At 46.1% G+C, this 14,889-nt stretch overlaps 1 protein-coding gene across 1 annotated transcript in view; it reads left to right on the top strand.

Annotated features, from left to right (window-relative positions):
* LOC308610691 (forkhead-associated domain-containing protein 1-like) overlaps positions 1 to 14,889 on the top strand; it is a gene marked incomplete at its 3' end in the record, with an annotated part of 101,925 nt that overhangs the window by 28,671 nt on the left and 58,365 nt on the right. The window contains exon 3 of the mRNA XM_081259733.1: positions 8,008 to 8,278. Coding sequence (XP_081115859.1) covers positions 8,008 to 8,278 — 271 coding nt within the window. The remainder of the gene's footprint in view (positions 1 to 8,007; positions 8,279 to 14,889) is intronic.

The following is a 14,889-nucleotide window of genomic DNA, read 5'->3' as shown; positions in this document are numbered from 1 at the left end:
GTGGCTTGGATCACGTGGCTTCCCCTGAACCAATCACTGAGGCCAGGGGCAAGGAATGCTCTGATTGGCCAGGCCTGGGTTATGGTCTCACCCCTGGGGTGGAAGGGTCAGAATTCTATGGACTCAGGATTGTCAGGGAAAGGGTGTCTTCCCTGCAAAAAAATTAAGGTGCCCATCCAGAAGATGGAAGAAATGGATGCGGGGGAGGCAAAAACAAAGAAGATGTCCATGACATTAGGAAGCATTCCTATTGCCTAAGTGGAGCCTTGCTAATGGGATTTGCCACTAGGGATCTGGGAGGAGGAAAATGACAAATAATCCACTTTTCCATTGGAAAAGTCCCAGGCCAGTCTCCAAGGAAGCAGAGTTGCTCATTTCTCTCCTGTGGTGAACTGGTGTGATGAGAAGCTCAGAGTCTGGGCCTTAGTTGTCCATCCCCAAGAAGGGTGGTGTTTCCACGTTCCTGGGACCTCTGAATAGGGCCCGTTTTTGAGGAGGATGTGGCTTTACTGTACCGGGGGTTGAGAAGCCGGCAACTGAGTGAATGACCAGAGAGTATGGTGCCCTTCAGAACAAAGCCTCTTTCTGGTCAAGCTTTGTCATCTCCTACCTGACCTTGTAGGATTTCCTCTACCCTGTGCTCTTACAGGTCCCGTGGGGACTTACTTATGTGATGAGAACTCCTGAGGCTGGGTGTTTTATATCAAAGGCGATTTCCCGAGACCAGTGAAGTGGAGGGCACAGGGCAGCAGACAGCCTCAGGCTCGGCCTCTGCAGCAGAAACTCACACAAAAGGACCCCTGAGGCTGTGTTGTCACCAGATGTCTACAGGCGATGCAGATGACATCGGGGGAGGTGGAGACGGGAGCACGGGCTGAACCCTTAGCATCCTGCTGAGACAGAACCCAGACTCGGTCAGGAACCAGGCCGCGTCCTGCTTCCTCTGGCAGACCACACCCTTTGTTACCAAATCAGAACCACGTTGCTCCTTCTCTGAACTTAGTTGATGATCATTCATTCATTCATTCATTCCGTCTCTCTATCTGGCAAGACCGAATTGAAGCAGGCCAAGTCTAGGGGTAGCAAAAGCTATTTGCAAAAATCCGGCTGTTTTCTCATTAGATTCTATTTCCCATTTTATGGACTGACCAGGAAGCTGATTAGAACTTGAAAGGAAAGGAAAAACCGTAAGATTGAAGATTTACAAGAAAATGGGAAAATTAGATGGGCCAGATCTCCTTTAACACAGCTGGGAAAACCCCAAACGAATGGCTTTTCTGAACAGCTCAAAGGGACTTAATTCTTTTAAGTTCCAAAACCTAAAAATAATGTATAACTTGGCGGTTCTGTGTTCTAAATGTATAACCCTGATTTCTCACACTGAAGCCCCGTACATGATTTACCCTTTTCTTGGGGACATAGAATTATTACCCGTCTCTGAGTTACGGTGACACCCCGGTAGCTGTTGAGATAAAGGCCATTTGTCCTGGCACCAAGTAGCACCCTCTCCTGGCTTCTGAGATCTACTGGCCATGTTTTCTAGTCTCCATTCTGTCTTTCCAGGTCCATGGCTCCTCCATGCTGCGGTCAGTGTCCCTGCTCGCCACCATCACCCCTACCCCCCAGGCCCTTCCAGACCATGGGAATTAAGCTCCACATCTATGTATGTTAAATTCTTCTGTAAGGAAGCCGGTCTCTTCTCCCTCCTTTATGTATTTACTCACTAATGTATCTATGTCAGTATGGATCCATGTATACTGATTTTACACTTTGAATTATAATCCAATACTCATTAACTTGTTCATCGCTCAAATTCTTCCAGCCTTGGCCACTGGGAGCTCTTTCAGATTGCTTGCTGTGTCCTTGAGCATCTCCCCACCTTTTCGTTTTGGGCACTTGCTTACTCTCTGCTGTTACAAGATGCACCAGGCTTAGCATGTGTTTTCCCCATCCCAGCCCCAGAATCAAAGTGCTTTTTATTTACACTCCATTTGCCAACTGTTCAGCTCAGTCAGCGAACACCTACCATGAGTAGCAGGCACTCTGCTGGGTGCCAGCACAGCCAGCAATTGGCTGGTAAATATTTAATGACCAGCTCTCTGGGAAAAGTAAAGTACATGGATGCATAGCATAAGGTTTACTGATATAAAGAATGTGTAGCACAGTCTTTCCATGTAACAAGATATACAGTACTCTTTCTTGTAAATTCTATATAGCCAGCTGAGTCTCACAGAATGCTTTCATTGACTTTAGGTGAACTCTTGTATCCATAGCCAATTTCTCATTGCAGTTGACGAATGAGAGAGTTCCCAACCTGAGCACTGGTGGGTATTTTTGGATTTTTGGATTTATGAATAATACAAGTGAAAAAAGAAAGACGTTAGAACTTCACATGTTCATCAGTGACATGAGTGACTTTGTTGCTGCATCAGATAATAATTTTTAAATACTGGAAGAACGTTTCCCCAATTTTTTGCTCTATTCATAACATAACGGCTAAGACACAACATGCTTTTGTATAATCTGCATTGTTAACATTTTCTCCATTACCGTCTTAAGTCTAGGCAATCAACAAAACAAACAAACAAACAAAATCAAGCTCTACATGAACCACCATTATTAAACCTATTTATAAAACTTTTTAAAAACCAAGCCCTCATTTATAACATTTCCTGATTTCTATGGTGTAATACGCCCTCCACGGTCAATTTCCAGCTCCCAGTGACACATCCCTGAATACAGAGAAGGAAAGAGAGGTGTGGTAACGCATTACTATGTAACATTTCCAACAGAAACATATAGTAGAGTGAAATAACCTCAAGAGCATAGGTAATAATAAAATAGAGTAAAATAATTAGGAAGGGGTGACTTTTAAGTTTGTATACCAATTGTTTCTGATATAATTTAATTGTAAATTTATGTAAGTTAATTCTTATTAATGGCTGTGTTTCTCAACCAGTTGGCAAAATTCCTGGACATTTAACAATCAGTTCTCGTGGGCGGGTACCAGCTGGCCCCAGCACTCCTCTGGTACAGCAGTGAACATACCACAGGTCTTCCCGGATGGAGTCTGGGGTCCTCTGAGCTGCTTCCAGGGCGTGGCATGTACCAGAAAGAATAACACTTCCATAAGACAGTTGTCAGTGTTCCTAGAAAATCCCATTTCTAAGTAGCCCATGCGATGTCTTGTGTTTTTTCACACCATCTAATGTTCATTTCCTTTTTTTAACTTGGAAAATATCCTATCATTCACTAACCAATCGTCTAAGATCCGTTTGTGAGTATGGAAAACAGGTAATAAATCATGACTTCGAGTAACCTAGAAGTCCTAAGAGCACAGGTATTGGAGTCAAATTGTGTCACCACTTCCTGGCCGTGAGACGTTGGGCAAGTCATTTAACCTCTCTGAGCTTCAGTTTCTTAATCCACACAATGAGGGGTAAAATGCCTCCTGCAAGATTATTCTGGAGATCAGATGAGACCACATGCATTAAGTGCCCAGCACAGTCTGTGGCACATCTGTGGCTTCTCTACACAGTGGCTCATAGTCGTTGTATTGTCCACAATTACTTACAAATGGCAGAGCACATAACAAGCTCTCCAAGGGCAAGGTCTAAGTTTCCACCTTCTCTGCAGGCTCCAGGGCTTCCTGGCAGAATTCATGTGTACTGTAGGCACTCGATGTGCAAACTACTTCGAAGTTTTTTTAGGGTGTCCCATTCAACTTACACTCTTTTCAGGGTTAGAAGCAGATATTGGGGAAATAACACAAAGAACAAATAGATAATCTGAAAAAAAATGGATAGTGATTTCTTGAGTAAATCATTGACCTGTGTTTATTAAAGCTAATATAAATTCAGCCGTGGATGTGGTCATGGTTAATCCAGGTGGTTGACATCTCCTTTTTTTTTTTTTTTCGGTACACGGGCCTCTCACTGTTGTGGCCTCTCCTGTTGCGGAGCACAGGCTCCAGACACGCAGGTTCAGCGGCCATGTCTCACGGGCCTAGCCGCTCTGTGGCATGTGGGATCTTCCCGGACCAGGGCACGAACCCGTGTTCCCTACATCGGCAGGCGGACTCTCAACCACTGCACCACCAGGGAAGCCCCAACCTGCTATTTTAAAGGTAGTATGGAAAAGAAATCAGGAGTATCACATATGCTACCTCAAAAACAAAACTAAAAACCCAACCATGGCAACATACCATATGGTCAGAGAACAGACACAAAGAAAGAGAAAAGGCATTAGCATGTATTTTTGAACTAAAGTTTCTAAAAACAGACTTGAAGACTTCCCTGGTGACACAGTGGATAAGAATCCACCTGCCAGTGCAGGGGACACAGGTTCGAGCCCTGGTCTGGGAAGATCCCATATGTCGTGGAGGAACTAAGCCCATGCGCCACAACTACTGAGCCTGCGCTCTAGAGCCCACGTGCCACAACTTCTGAGCCCATGTGCCCCAGCTACTGCAGCCCATGCGCCTAGAGCCCACACTCCGAAACAAGAGAAGCCACCACAAGGAGAAGCCTGCGCACCACAACAAGAGTAGCCCCCCGCTCGCGGCAACTAAAGAAAGCCTGCACGTAGCAACGAAAACCCAACACAGACAAAAATAAATAGAATTAAATCTAAAATAAATAAATAATAAAAACAAACTTGTTGATAACTGACCTTGACCCCATGCTTCCTGTACAGCCCAGAGCTAGCTTTTAATGTGAGTCTTCTTCTTATGTTTGCTTTTCTCCCTGCCTGTATCGTTGTAGTTGCCAGCAGCAATTTCTGAGAAAACCTTGACCTTCCCTTTGATAAAGCAAGCCGGGAAACTAGAGAAAACCAACTTTAACCATCCAACTAAAGCTACCCTCAACCAACATGCTTCAGAGAAAAAAAAAAAAACTTTATTTTTAAATTTTTAAACCCGAAGAGCTTGGAGTCTCTGCTGCGTTTATACATCTTTGGCTCCTTCCCACTAGGGGCCCTATCGTTCGGGCTCTGTGTGTTGCAAGCAACAGAAACCAGCTCTAGCCAGCCTCAGAGATGGAGCACTTCAGGGTAGCACTCCAGCCAGTGCTCAAAACCAGCTTCCTTATTTTCCCCACCATGTTCACAGCAGCATAGTTCTAATAGCCATGAGGTAGAAACCACCCAAGTGCCCATGACGCTTAATGGATTAAAAAAATACACTCTAAACTGTATGGTGGAATATTATTTAGCCTTAAAAATGAAGGAAGGGCTTCCCTGGTGGCGCAGTGGTTGAGAGTCCGCCTGCCGATGCAGGGGACACGGGTTCATGCCCCAGTCCGGGAGGATCCCGCATGCCGCGGAGCGGCCGGGCCCGTGAGCCATGGCCGCTGAGCCTGCGCGTCCGGAGCCTGTGCTCCACAACGAGAGAGGCCACAGCAGTGAGAGGCCTGCCTACCACACACACACAAAAATAATAAAATAAAAGAAGGAAATTCTGACATGTTACAACATGGATGAACCTTGAGGGCACTATGCTAAGTGAAATACGCCAGTCACAAAAAGACAGGTACCATGTGATTTCACTTATTTGAGGTACTTGGTACTTAGAGTAGTCCAATTCATAGAGACAGAATGTTGGTCACCACGGGCTGGGTGGCGGAGGCAATGGGGAGTTGTTGTCTAATGGTTAATAGAGTTTACGTTTTGCAAGACGAAAAAGTTCTGGAGATCCATCTCACAGAAATGTGACTATACATAACACCACTGAACTGTATACTTTAAAATGGCTAAGATGATAAATTTTATGTTGCAGGTTATTTACCACAATTTGAAAAATAAATAAAACGCTTCTCTCTCTCCATGTCTGGGCTCCACTCCCTCATGCTGGCTGCATTCTGAAGTCCCACCAGGTCACTCCAGATCCTGGTGTCCAGCCAAGTCTTCTTGGGTCTCCTTGGCTCTGATTGCATCACTTGCCCCACCACTGAACCAATCAGTATGTCCAGGGAGTGTGATTGGTTGATTGCTTAGCCCCACCCACAGCAATGGGCCGACAGATTGGGAGGGAGATTCTTGGAATTTCCAGAAGAGCCAGGTGGGTTGCGGCCTGTCCACTACGGCAGTGAACCACTTGAGGCATGAGATATGAGCACTCCCTTTAGCACCCTGGCAGTTAGTGGGCAGTGAGGCACATCTACCTGAGCATCCCAGCACAAAAGGGAATTCCTCCACACTACCCGTGGTCTCTCGATTTGTTTTCTATCAGGCGGGGGTAAAACATATTCAAATTTCCCCCTTCCCACCTTCAGCCCTTTCATTCGATAAATCTTTATTAAATCGATGAGGAAAGGTTGTAGGAATGATTGAGGCAAGACAGCCCCAGAGGAGAGGACGGGAAGGGATAGGATGGATGGAGAATTGAGTGCAAGGCAGAAGCAGGACACCTCAGCTTCTGAAAGGAGAGAAAGGAAGAAAGCTTAGGTGGAGACTGAGGTGCCCACAGTGGAGAGAAATTCGAATCTTCACATAAGGTAACAGAGTTCTGGAACACTGCCAAGTCCGTTCCTGAAACAGGTTTCAACGGGGCCAGTGTCATCATAAATGCTGGGCCAGGTGTTGCCAGGCAATTGGAGTTTGATTTTCCCAAACAGTGTTCTCCCTGACTCCAAAAAAGTCTTCAGGGGAATTCACCAGATTCTTGACTTGGCTGGGAAAGACTGTAGCTAAAAGACTGGTTTGGGAACCTGAGTGAGTGGAGAACCTTCCTCTTGAATACAATCCAGCTGGAGCTATAGGAAGTTCTGTCTGCCAGTGCTCCTATTTCGGAAGCATTCTGTCCTGTTTCTCATTCTGTGTCTGCAGTCTGCAGAAAGAGAAACGTGACCGCCACAGGCGGCAAACCTTTGAACTTAGCTTCTTCCTTGAAAAGTGTGTTTTTTTCTGCCAAGCGACTGGGGGTGGGGTTGGGGCAGAGAAGGGAGAGAGAGACAGAGAGGGAAAGAGCTTTCCAGAACCCCAGTCCCACCACCCTCTCCACCACCACCTGAGCTTGGTGAAGTCCTTAACCTCTCCAAGCCTCATTTGTAAGCTAGGAATAAGGAGAGCTCCTCCCCTTCAGGGCTATCACGAGAAATCGGTGAGTAATTACAATAAATGGTAGCATTCACGATGTCACGGTTTAACCACTAGGCTCGGGGAGGGACGGCCACAACAGCATTAACCAAGAAAAAGCCAGGTGTCAGCACCTCTCAGCATTTGCTTCTCCCGGTGTAGATGGATTTTGATGTGCTCTCTAATGAAAGTAGATAGAGACATCTTCCGCCGGGTCAGATGAAAAAAGGTTCCCTCGATAGATATTTATGGAGCGTCTGCCAAGAATCAGATGTGGCAGATGTTGAGGGTCACAGGCTAATGAGCCAGCTGGGTTTCGAGCCAGTTGGGGTGCCTGCCACCCCAGAGCTCTCGGCTTCGGGGGAAGAGGTGGAATGGGAGTGCCAGGGAGACACACAGTGTGGATGTGTGTGTCCTGGAGAGCTGGGCTTGAATCTCGGAGATGTGTTCATTCATTCTTTCAACCAATATTTAAGGACCTACTGTGTATGTGCCAAGGGTTTATTCTAGGAGCTGAGGATACGGTGCTGAGCAAGGTAGACAAAAAGCTGTCAGCCTCTCAGAGCTCAGAGGTGGCGTTGTACCAGCTCAGACGCTCACTGCCAAATCTGTGGTCCTGGGAAAGTCACTAGGTCTTGCTCAGCCTCGGGCTCATCACAGAGCATCAGGGGTATTAAATGAGGTAATGCATGTGAATCTCTTGAGTGGGTGCCTGGCACGAAGGCTGCACCCAATAAATGGTGGTGCGATAGTGTGCAAGGTGACCCATGGTGGGGACCGCCATCCCAAATTTGGGGAGAGTGTGGGAGGGATTCTTGGGAGAAGTGACTTATACGCCGAAATCTAGGGCAGCAATTATGTCGCCGGGACAGAAAGGTGAAGACCACCCCAGCTGCTCGTAACCTCCCCTGACCCTCTTGTCTGCCCCTGCAGGTCTCCTTCCCATGGGTGAGGGGCCCAGCACCTTGGCCAAGGCCACAGCCACCTTGGGCCACCCAGGAACTGAACCAGTCACCCTCACCAACACAGACCCCCTTCTACCCGGGCATCTGGACAGCGCCAGTGCAGAGGAGCTGGTCGCAGGGGTCCCCCGAGCCCCCCATGGTCCCACCAGCCTCCCACAGGCGGCCCGTGAGTGCCAGCGAGAAGATGTTCTCCTTCAAGGTGGACAGAGCCGCCCACAGCGTTCCCATCATCAGGCAAGGTACTCATGGGCGCTTCCTTGGCGGCTTAGGGGAGGGGCTTTTGCTAGGAGGATGGGTCTCAGTTTCTGCTTTCCCCTTTTTTTTTAAATTTTTATTGAGGTGCAGTTGATTTACAGTGTTGTGTTAGTTTCAGGTATGCAGCACACTGAATCTGTTCAACATATACATGTATCCACTCTTTTTTAGATTCTTTTCCCATATAGACCATTACAGAGTATTGAGGAGAGTTCCCTGTGCTATCCAGTAGGTCCTTCTTAGTTATCTCCTTTATGTATAGTATTGTGTATGTCAATCCCTCTCTTCCAATTTATCCCTCCCCCCTCTTATTCCCGGTAACCATAAGTTTATTTTCTACATCTGTAACTCTATCTCTGTTTTGTAGATAAGTTCATTTGTACCTTTTTTTTAGATTCCACATATAAGCAATATGGTATGATATTTGTCTTTCTCTGGCTTTTGCTTATGTTCTCTGGTTCTGAAGTAGAACATAATCAAATGTGAAAAAATTGGGATAAGCAGAAAGTTAGAAAACAGTAAAAGATAAGCTGTCACCCTTATCACCAGAATTCTCCCTGTTGACTTTTTGGTACAAACTCCTCCAAGACTGTGCTCTGCCCATCTGCACACGTCAGTACCTCTGTGGTGAGTGTGTGTGTGTGTTTGTACATATATATGAATATATATGAATTTGTATCAGAATCTAAATTTATATACTTCAACTCAGATGTACAGACATATTGGTAACTGAAATCCCTCTTGCCTTAGGAGGTTTTTAAATATTTTATTACCATTTTACAGGTAAGAGGAGACTGAGGCTTATGGAGAAAATTATTTCTCCGGAGGTTATGTATTCAATCTAATCTAAAATAACACTTTTCGGTCAAATTTAAGGCTGGTTATCTCAGTGACTGTCACTCACAGCCTGGTCACTTTGGGGACACACAGCCATCCGGGTTTCCTTCTCCCCCCTCCCCCCCAGAAGGCCTCATGGCACTTGGGGAGGAGACTTCCTGTCTGTCACCATCCTCTTGGCCTTGCCAGGCTTACTGGCAGAGTAGCTGGGTCGACTTAGTCCCTGGCATGATTCCCAGGTTTCTTCTGTGGCCACTGGTGTGAAGGTTCCATTCTCTGTTTTCTGTGTCCCAGCCCCAGACCCCTCTGAGTCCCCAGGTCTCTCGATGCCTCCACACCCTTCCCTGGTCTCACTCAGGACCACTCACCTAGTCCCTTCCCTCAGCCATTCAAATAATAGTTATTATTCTGAAATAAACAGACTAAGGAGCAAATGAAAGGTATCTCTGCAGTTTACATCATCATCATCATCGTCTAAGGAACGCTCATGTACCAACCGCCCAAGTTAAGAAATTACTCAGCCATTTACCCCCAGCATTTTTTTTAAATTTAATTTTATTTATTTCTTTATTTATGGCTGTGTTGGGTCTTCACTTCTGTGCGAGGGCTTTCTCCAGCTGCGGCGAGCAGGGGCCACTCTTCATCGCGGTGCGCGGGCCTCTAACCATCGCGGCCTCTCTTGTTGCGGAGCACAAGTTCCAGCCGCGCAGGCTCAGTAGTTTTGGCTCACGGGTCCAGCTGCTCCGTGGCATGTGGGATCTTCCCAGACCAGGGTTCGAACCTGTGTCCCCTGCATTGGCAGGCAGACTCTCAAACACTGCGCCACCAGGGAAGCCCCCCCCCAGCATTTTAATGTGAAAACTTTCAAGCATACAGCAAAGCAAAAAGAATTTTATAGAGACAGCTCTCCTCCTAATTCTACCGCTAACACTTTGCTGTACTCTTTATTACATTTCTGTCTACCCATCCTTCTTGTCCTGCATTAATCCATCTTATTTTTTGGATGCATTTCAAAATAAATAGCACACATCTGTAGTCCTCCCCCTAAATGTTTTAGCACATATACCATTAACTAGAACTCAACATTTTTTGTCTCCTTCATGTAAAATGAACACAGAATGTGTATTAGTTATCATGATTGCATAACGAATTCTCCCCAAACGTAGCAGCCTAAAGCAAAATCAAACATGTGTTATCATCTATACGGTTTCTGTGGGGTCAGGAATTTGGCAGCAGCTTAGCAGGACGGCTGTGGCTCAGGATCCCTCGTAAGGCTGCAGTCATCTGAAGGCTTGACCTGGGCCAGAGGATCCACTTCGAACACGGCTGCTCACATGGGTGTCAGCAGGAGGCCCCGGTTCCTCACCACATGGGCCTCCCCAGAGAGTGGCTCAAGCGTTCTCATGACACGGCAGCTGCTCCTCCTGAGCAAGTGATCCTGGAGGACAAGATGGAAATGGCAACATCTCTTGTGACTAAGCCTCAGAAGTCATGCTCTGTCATTGTTGCAATATCCTGATGGTTACCCAGGGCGTCACCCTCCAGTGTGGGAGAAGACTACACACGGGCCTGAAGACCAGGAGGCGGGGATTATCAGCAGTCATCTTGGAGGCCGGCTACCACAGCCTGCCCTCGGGTCCTCAATGAATCACACTCCTCCTCCTCTCTCCCGAGGCCCCCCAAAATCTCACCCCAGTAACAGCATCGGCTCAAATTCCAGAATCTCGTCTAAATCAAGTCCAGGTACAGATGGGGCTCATGGGTGTAGTACGTTACGTTCAGCTCATCAAGTACTACTTCCAGAAATCTGAAGACCTCTGAACAAAGGGTCTGTCCCTCACACACCCAGCACATATTGGTGGGACAGACATAGCATCACTGCTACATACACTCCTCTTGTTCCAAAAGAAGAAAAACAGGAAACACACAGGAGTCCCTGGCCCAAAGCAGTTCTGAAGTCCAGCTGGGAAAATATCGGCAGTTCCTTGACTGGGCTTCAGTCCAACTCTTGCCCAGAAATGACTTTCCAGGGCTCTTGGCTCTGCCCCTGGTCCGTGAGTTCTGCCTTCTGAGTCGTCCTCCCTTTCCTATGAAAGGTGTCCCCTGGATGTGGCTGCATAGTTTTATAGCCTGCTTCCTGCCTGTAGAAGCTTGGGGGTCCAGACGCTTCTTTGACTTTTGTGGGTCTCTGTCAGTCTGAGTTGGCAGTGCTTCTTATTGGGGTTCATCCTATCAGGCAAAAACCATGCCCACAGACTTTTTTGTCACAAGCCCTTCCACCATGGGCTTCTGCAAAGACTGACAAAGGACAGAAGCTTCTTAGAAGCCCAGTTCTTTGACCGAAGGGTTCTCTTGGACACTGCCCTGGATCTGTATTCTTAACAAAGGATTTTACAACCACACCCTCAGCTTCTTCTCTGGACTGTGTTTTCTTGAGAGTGCCCTTGATTTGATTTTTGCCCAGAACCTGTTTCTTATATTTCATTTGCCACCTGGAGAGGCAGGGAATTTTCAAGCCCAGAGCATTGCCCTGATTTAACAGCCCTTCCTTTAACTGTCTCTCCCCCTCACATTTCACTATAAGTAGCAAGAAGTAACCAGGCAGCACCTTCCAAGACTCTGTCTGGGACTCTCTTTAGCTTGACCACTCAGCCTCATCACAAACATTTTCTACCTTCCTCATGACCACAGGCAACGTGTTAGAAAACCTTCTGCCACCACCTGACAAGGATCTCTTAACCCCAGTAACATTTTCCTCACTTTTCTGAAACCCTTCCCTCACTGCCTCCTCAAAGGCCATCGGGCTTCTACTAAGACTATTCAGGCTTTCTCAAAGACTCTTGGCCAAAGTCCTCCAGCTTCTGGCCACTGTTCCATCACAAACCACTCCACATTTTAGGGTTTTTGTTAAATTTTCCACCACTCCTGGTGCCCAAACCTGTATTTGCTACTTATTGTTGCATAACAAATTACTGCAGGATGTAATGGCCTAAAACAAAAGTAAACATTTATTATCTCCTAGTTTCTCTGAGTCAGGAAGTTGGGAATGGCTTCGCTGGGGGATTCTTGCTCAGGCTTGTCCATGAGGTGGCAGTAATGGTGGTGGCTGGGCTGTGGTCCTCTGGGGGCTTGTCTGGGGCTGGAGGACCCACCTCTAGGATGGTTCACTCACATGGCTTTTGGTAAGAGGCCTCAGTTCTTCACTAAGTGCACCTCTCCATACGTTGCTTGAGCATCCTCAAGCTGCCAGCTCCTCCAGACAAGTGGTCCTAGAGAGTGAGGCAGAAGCTGCAATGTCTTTTAGGATCTAACCTCAGGAATCAAACTGTGTCATTTCTGCAATATCCTTGGTTACATAGAGAAGCTTTGTTACGGACTGAATTGCATTCCCCCAAAATGCATATGCTGAGGCCTCAATCCCAATATTGCAGAATGTGACCATATTTGGAGATAGTGTATTGAAATAGATGAGTAAGTTAAAATGAGATGATTGGGTGGGCCCTAATCCAAGGGCTGGTGTCCTTGTAAGAAGAGAGAGAGAGACGCCAGGGATGCACGTGCACAGAGAAAAGGGCATGTGAGGACACAGCAGGAAGGTGGCCGTCTGCAAGCCAAGGAGAGAGGCCTAACCCTGCCCACACCTTGATCTTGGACTTCCAGCCTCCAGAACTGTGAGAAAATGAATTTCTTTTGTTAAGACCTCCTGTGGTGTTTTGTTATGGCAGCCCCAGCTAACTAATATAAAGTCCATCCAGTATTGGAGAGGATGATGCAAGGGTCTGAATACCAGGAGACAAGAATCAGTGGGGCCATCTTGGAGACTGGCTACCACACCCTGAAAGGTGTTAGACCTTGAATGTGCTCACTGAGTTGTGCCAGTCGTGCACAACTATGTAACCCAAATTCCTATCAAGATATAGAACATTACCATCACCCCAGAAAGTTCCCTCATGTCCCTCCCCAGTCAATTCCCAGCCCCAGGCCCCAGAGGCACCCACTCTTCTGAATTCTTTTCCCGCCATGGATTAGATATTCCTGTTCTAGAATCTCAAGTACACAGAACCATGTAGTACATGTTCCTTTGTGGAAGGCTTTTTTCACTCAGCATAGTATTTCTGAGATTCATTCATTTTGTTGTATGCATCATGTTCTGTCTTATGAACATATATACAGGGTTTTTGGGGTTTTTTTTTTAATGTGTCCTTTGGACACATGGCACATGGGCTGTTTCTTTTCTTTTTTTCACTCTGCCATTTAAATTTTTCCACTGTAATCACCGGTTTCTCCAGTGCCATGCTGAACTTGGGGCTTCTCTGAAGGACTTGGATTCCCCCTGGAGAAATGAAGGATGAGTCGTATGGCTTAGAGTCCCTCACATCTACCTGGGCTCTATCTCCTCAGCCTCTCAGCCAGGTCTCATGTTTCCAAACGTTTGCCCTCGTTCCCCTGACACTCTTGCCATCCTCAGAAAAGGACTTTCATCTTCCCGTGTCATGGGGAGTTCCTTTCTGTCTGGGCCTCTCTACTCTACGCTTTAGAGAAAACTCTGTGCTCCAGTCCTCCATGCTGTCTCTTGACAGAAAACACCTCTTTTTAAGGGTTCCGAGAAAGCTCTTTCCTCTCTTAGCAAAGCTGGGCTCTTCCAATTAAATTGGTTTACTGTTAGACTGTCACCTTGCTTTAGACTTGAAAAATTCTATTTGAAAACCCAAAGCCAAGGATTTATTTACTGCAGATCAGGTCAGGGTTTCTCAATCTTGGCACAGTGACAGGTGGGTCGCATAACTCCTTGTTGAAGGATCTGTCCTGTCCACTGTCGAATGTTTAGCAGCATCCCTGACTCCTACCCACCAGAGATACCAGTAGCAACACCACCACCACCAACCGCCCTAACTGTGGTACTCAAAAATGTCTCCAGACATTGTCAAAAATCAAAACATCATTTTGCCTGGGGGAAAAATCACCCTGTTCTAGTTAATACTCATCCTTCCTTTACCACAAGGCAATAAAACGTCAGCTCCAAGGCCAAATCTTAATGGCAAGAGCTCATGGGAGGTGGGGAAGAATACTGAGAAAAGAAAATATGTGGAGTGACTTATTAAAATAGCATCTTGATTCATATATATATATATATATTTTTCCCAATAATGGGATCATATGAACCTAACATAGGTTAGGTTTTTTTTTCTTTTTTTGGCCGTGCCGTTCAGCTTGCAGGATCTTTGTTCCCCAGCCAGGGATGGAACCTGTGCCCCCTGCAGTGGAAGCACAGAATCCTAATCACTGGACTGCCAAGGAATTCCCTACCTGATTTTTAAAATTCAATAATATGTCATAAACATCTTCCCACTTCAATACATTGACTACATAGTGGTTAAAAGCATAGGCTCTGAATCCAACAAACTTAGGTTCACCCCTTGACTCTACCACTTACCAGCTGTGTGTCCTTGAGCAGGTGACTTGACGTCTCTGTGCCTCATATCTCTCACGTATAAAATGGAGATGGGAATAATAATGCCTATCTCACTGGGTTGTTATGAAGACGAAATCGTATCCTGCCTGTAAGTGCTGAGCACAGCGCCTGGTGCATAGCGAACATTCAGTAAATATTAAAATATTTAATATTTTAATATTTAAATTTTAAATTTTACAATCTTAATAATTTATATATTTTAAAATTTTAATATTTAAATTTTAAATATTAAAATTTAAAAATTAAGTTATTACCTAACCATGATTGTTATTTAACTTTTATTTA

Source organism: Mesoplodon bidens, assembly GCF_964165515.1.
Source record: "Mesoplodon bidens genome assembly, contig: HAP1_SCAFFOLD_205, whole genome shotgun sequence".
In the NCBI taxonomy this organism is placed as follows: Eukaryota; Metazoa; Chordata; class Mammalia; order Artiodactyla; family Ziphiidae; genus Mesoplodon; species Mesoplodon bidens.
Note: the sequence above shows the minus strand (reverse complement) of the source record. Positions and strands in the feature narration are given on the sequence as shown.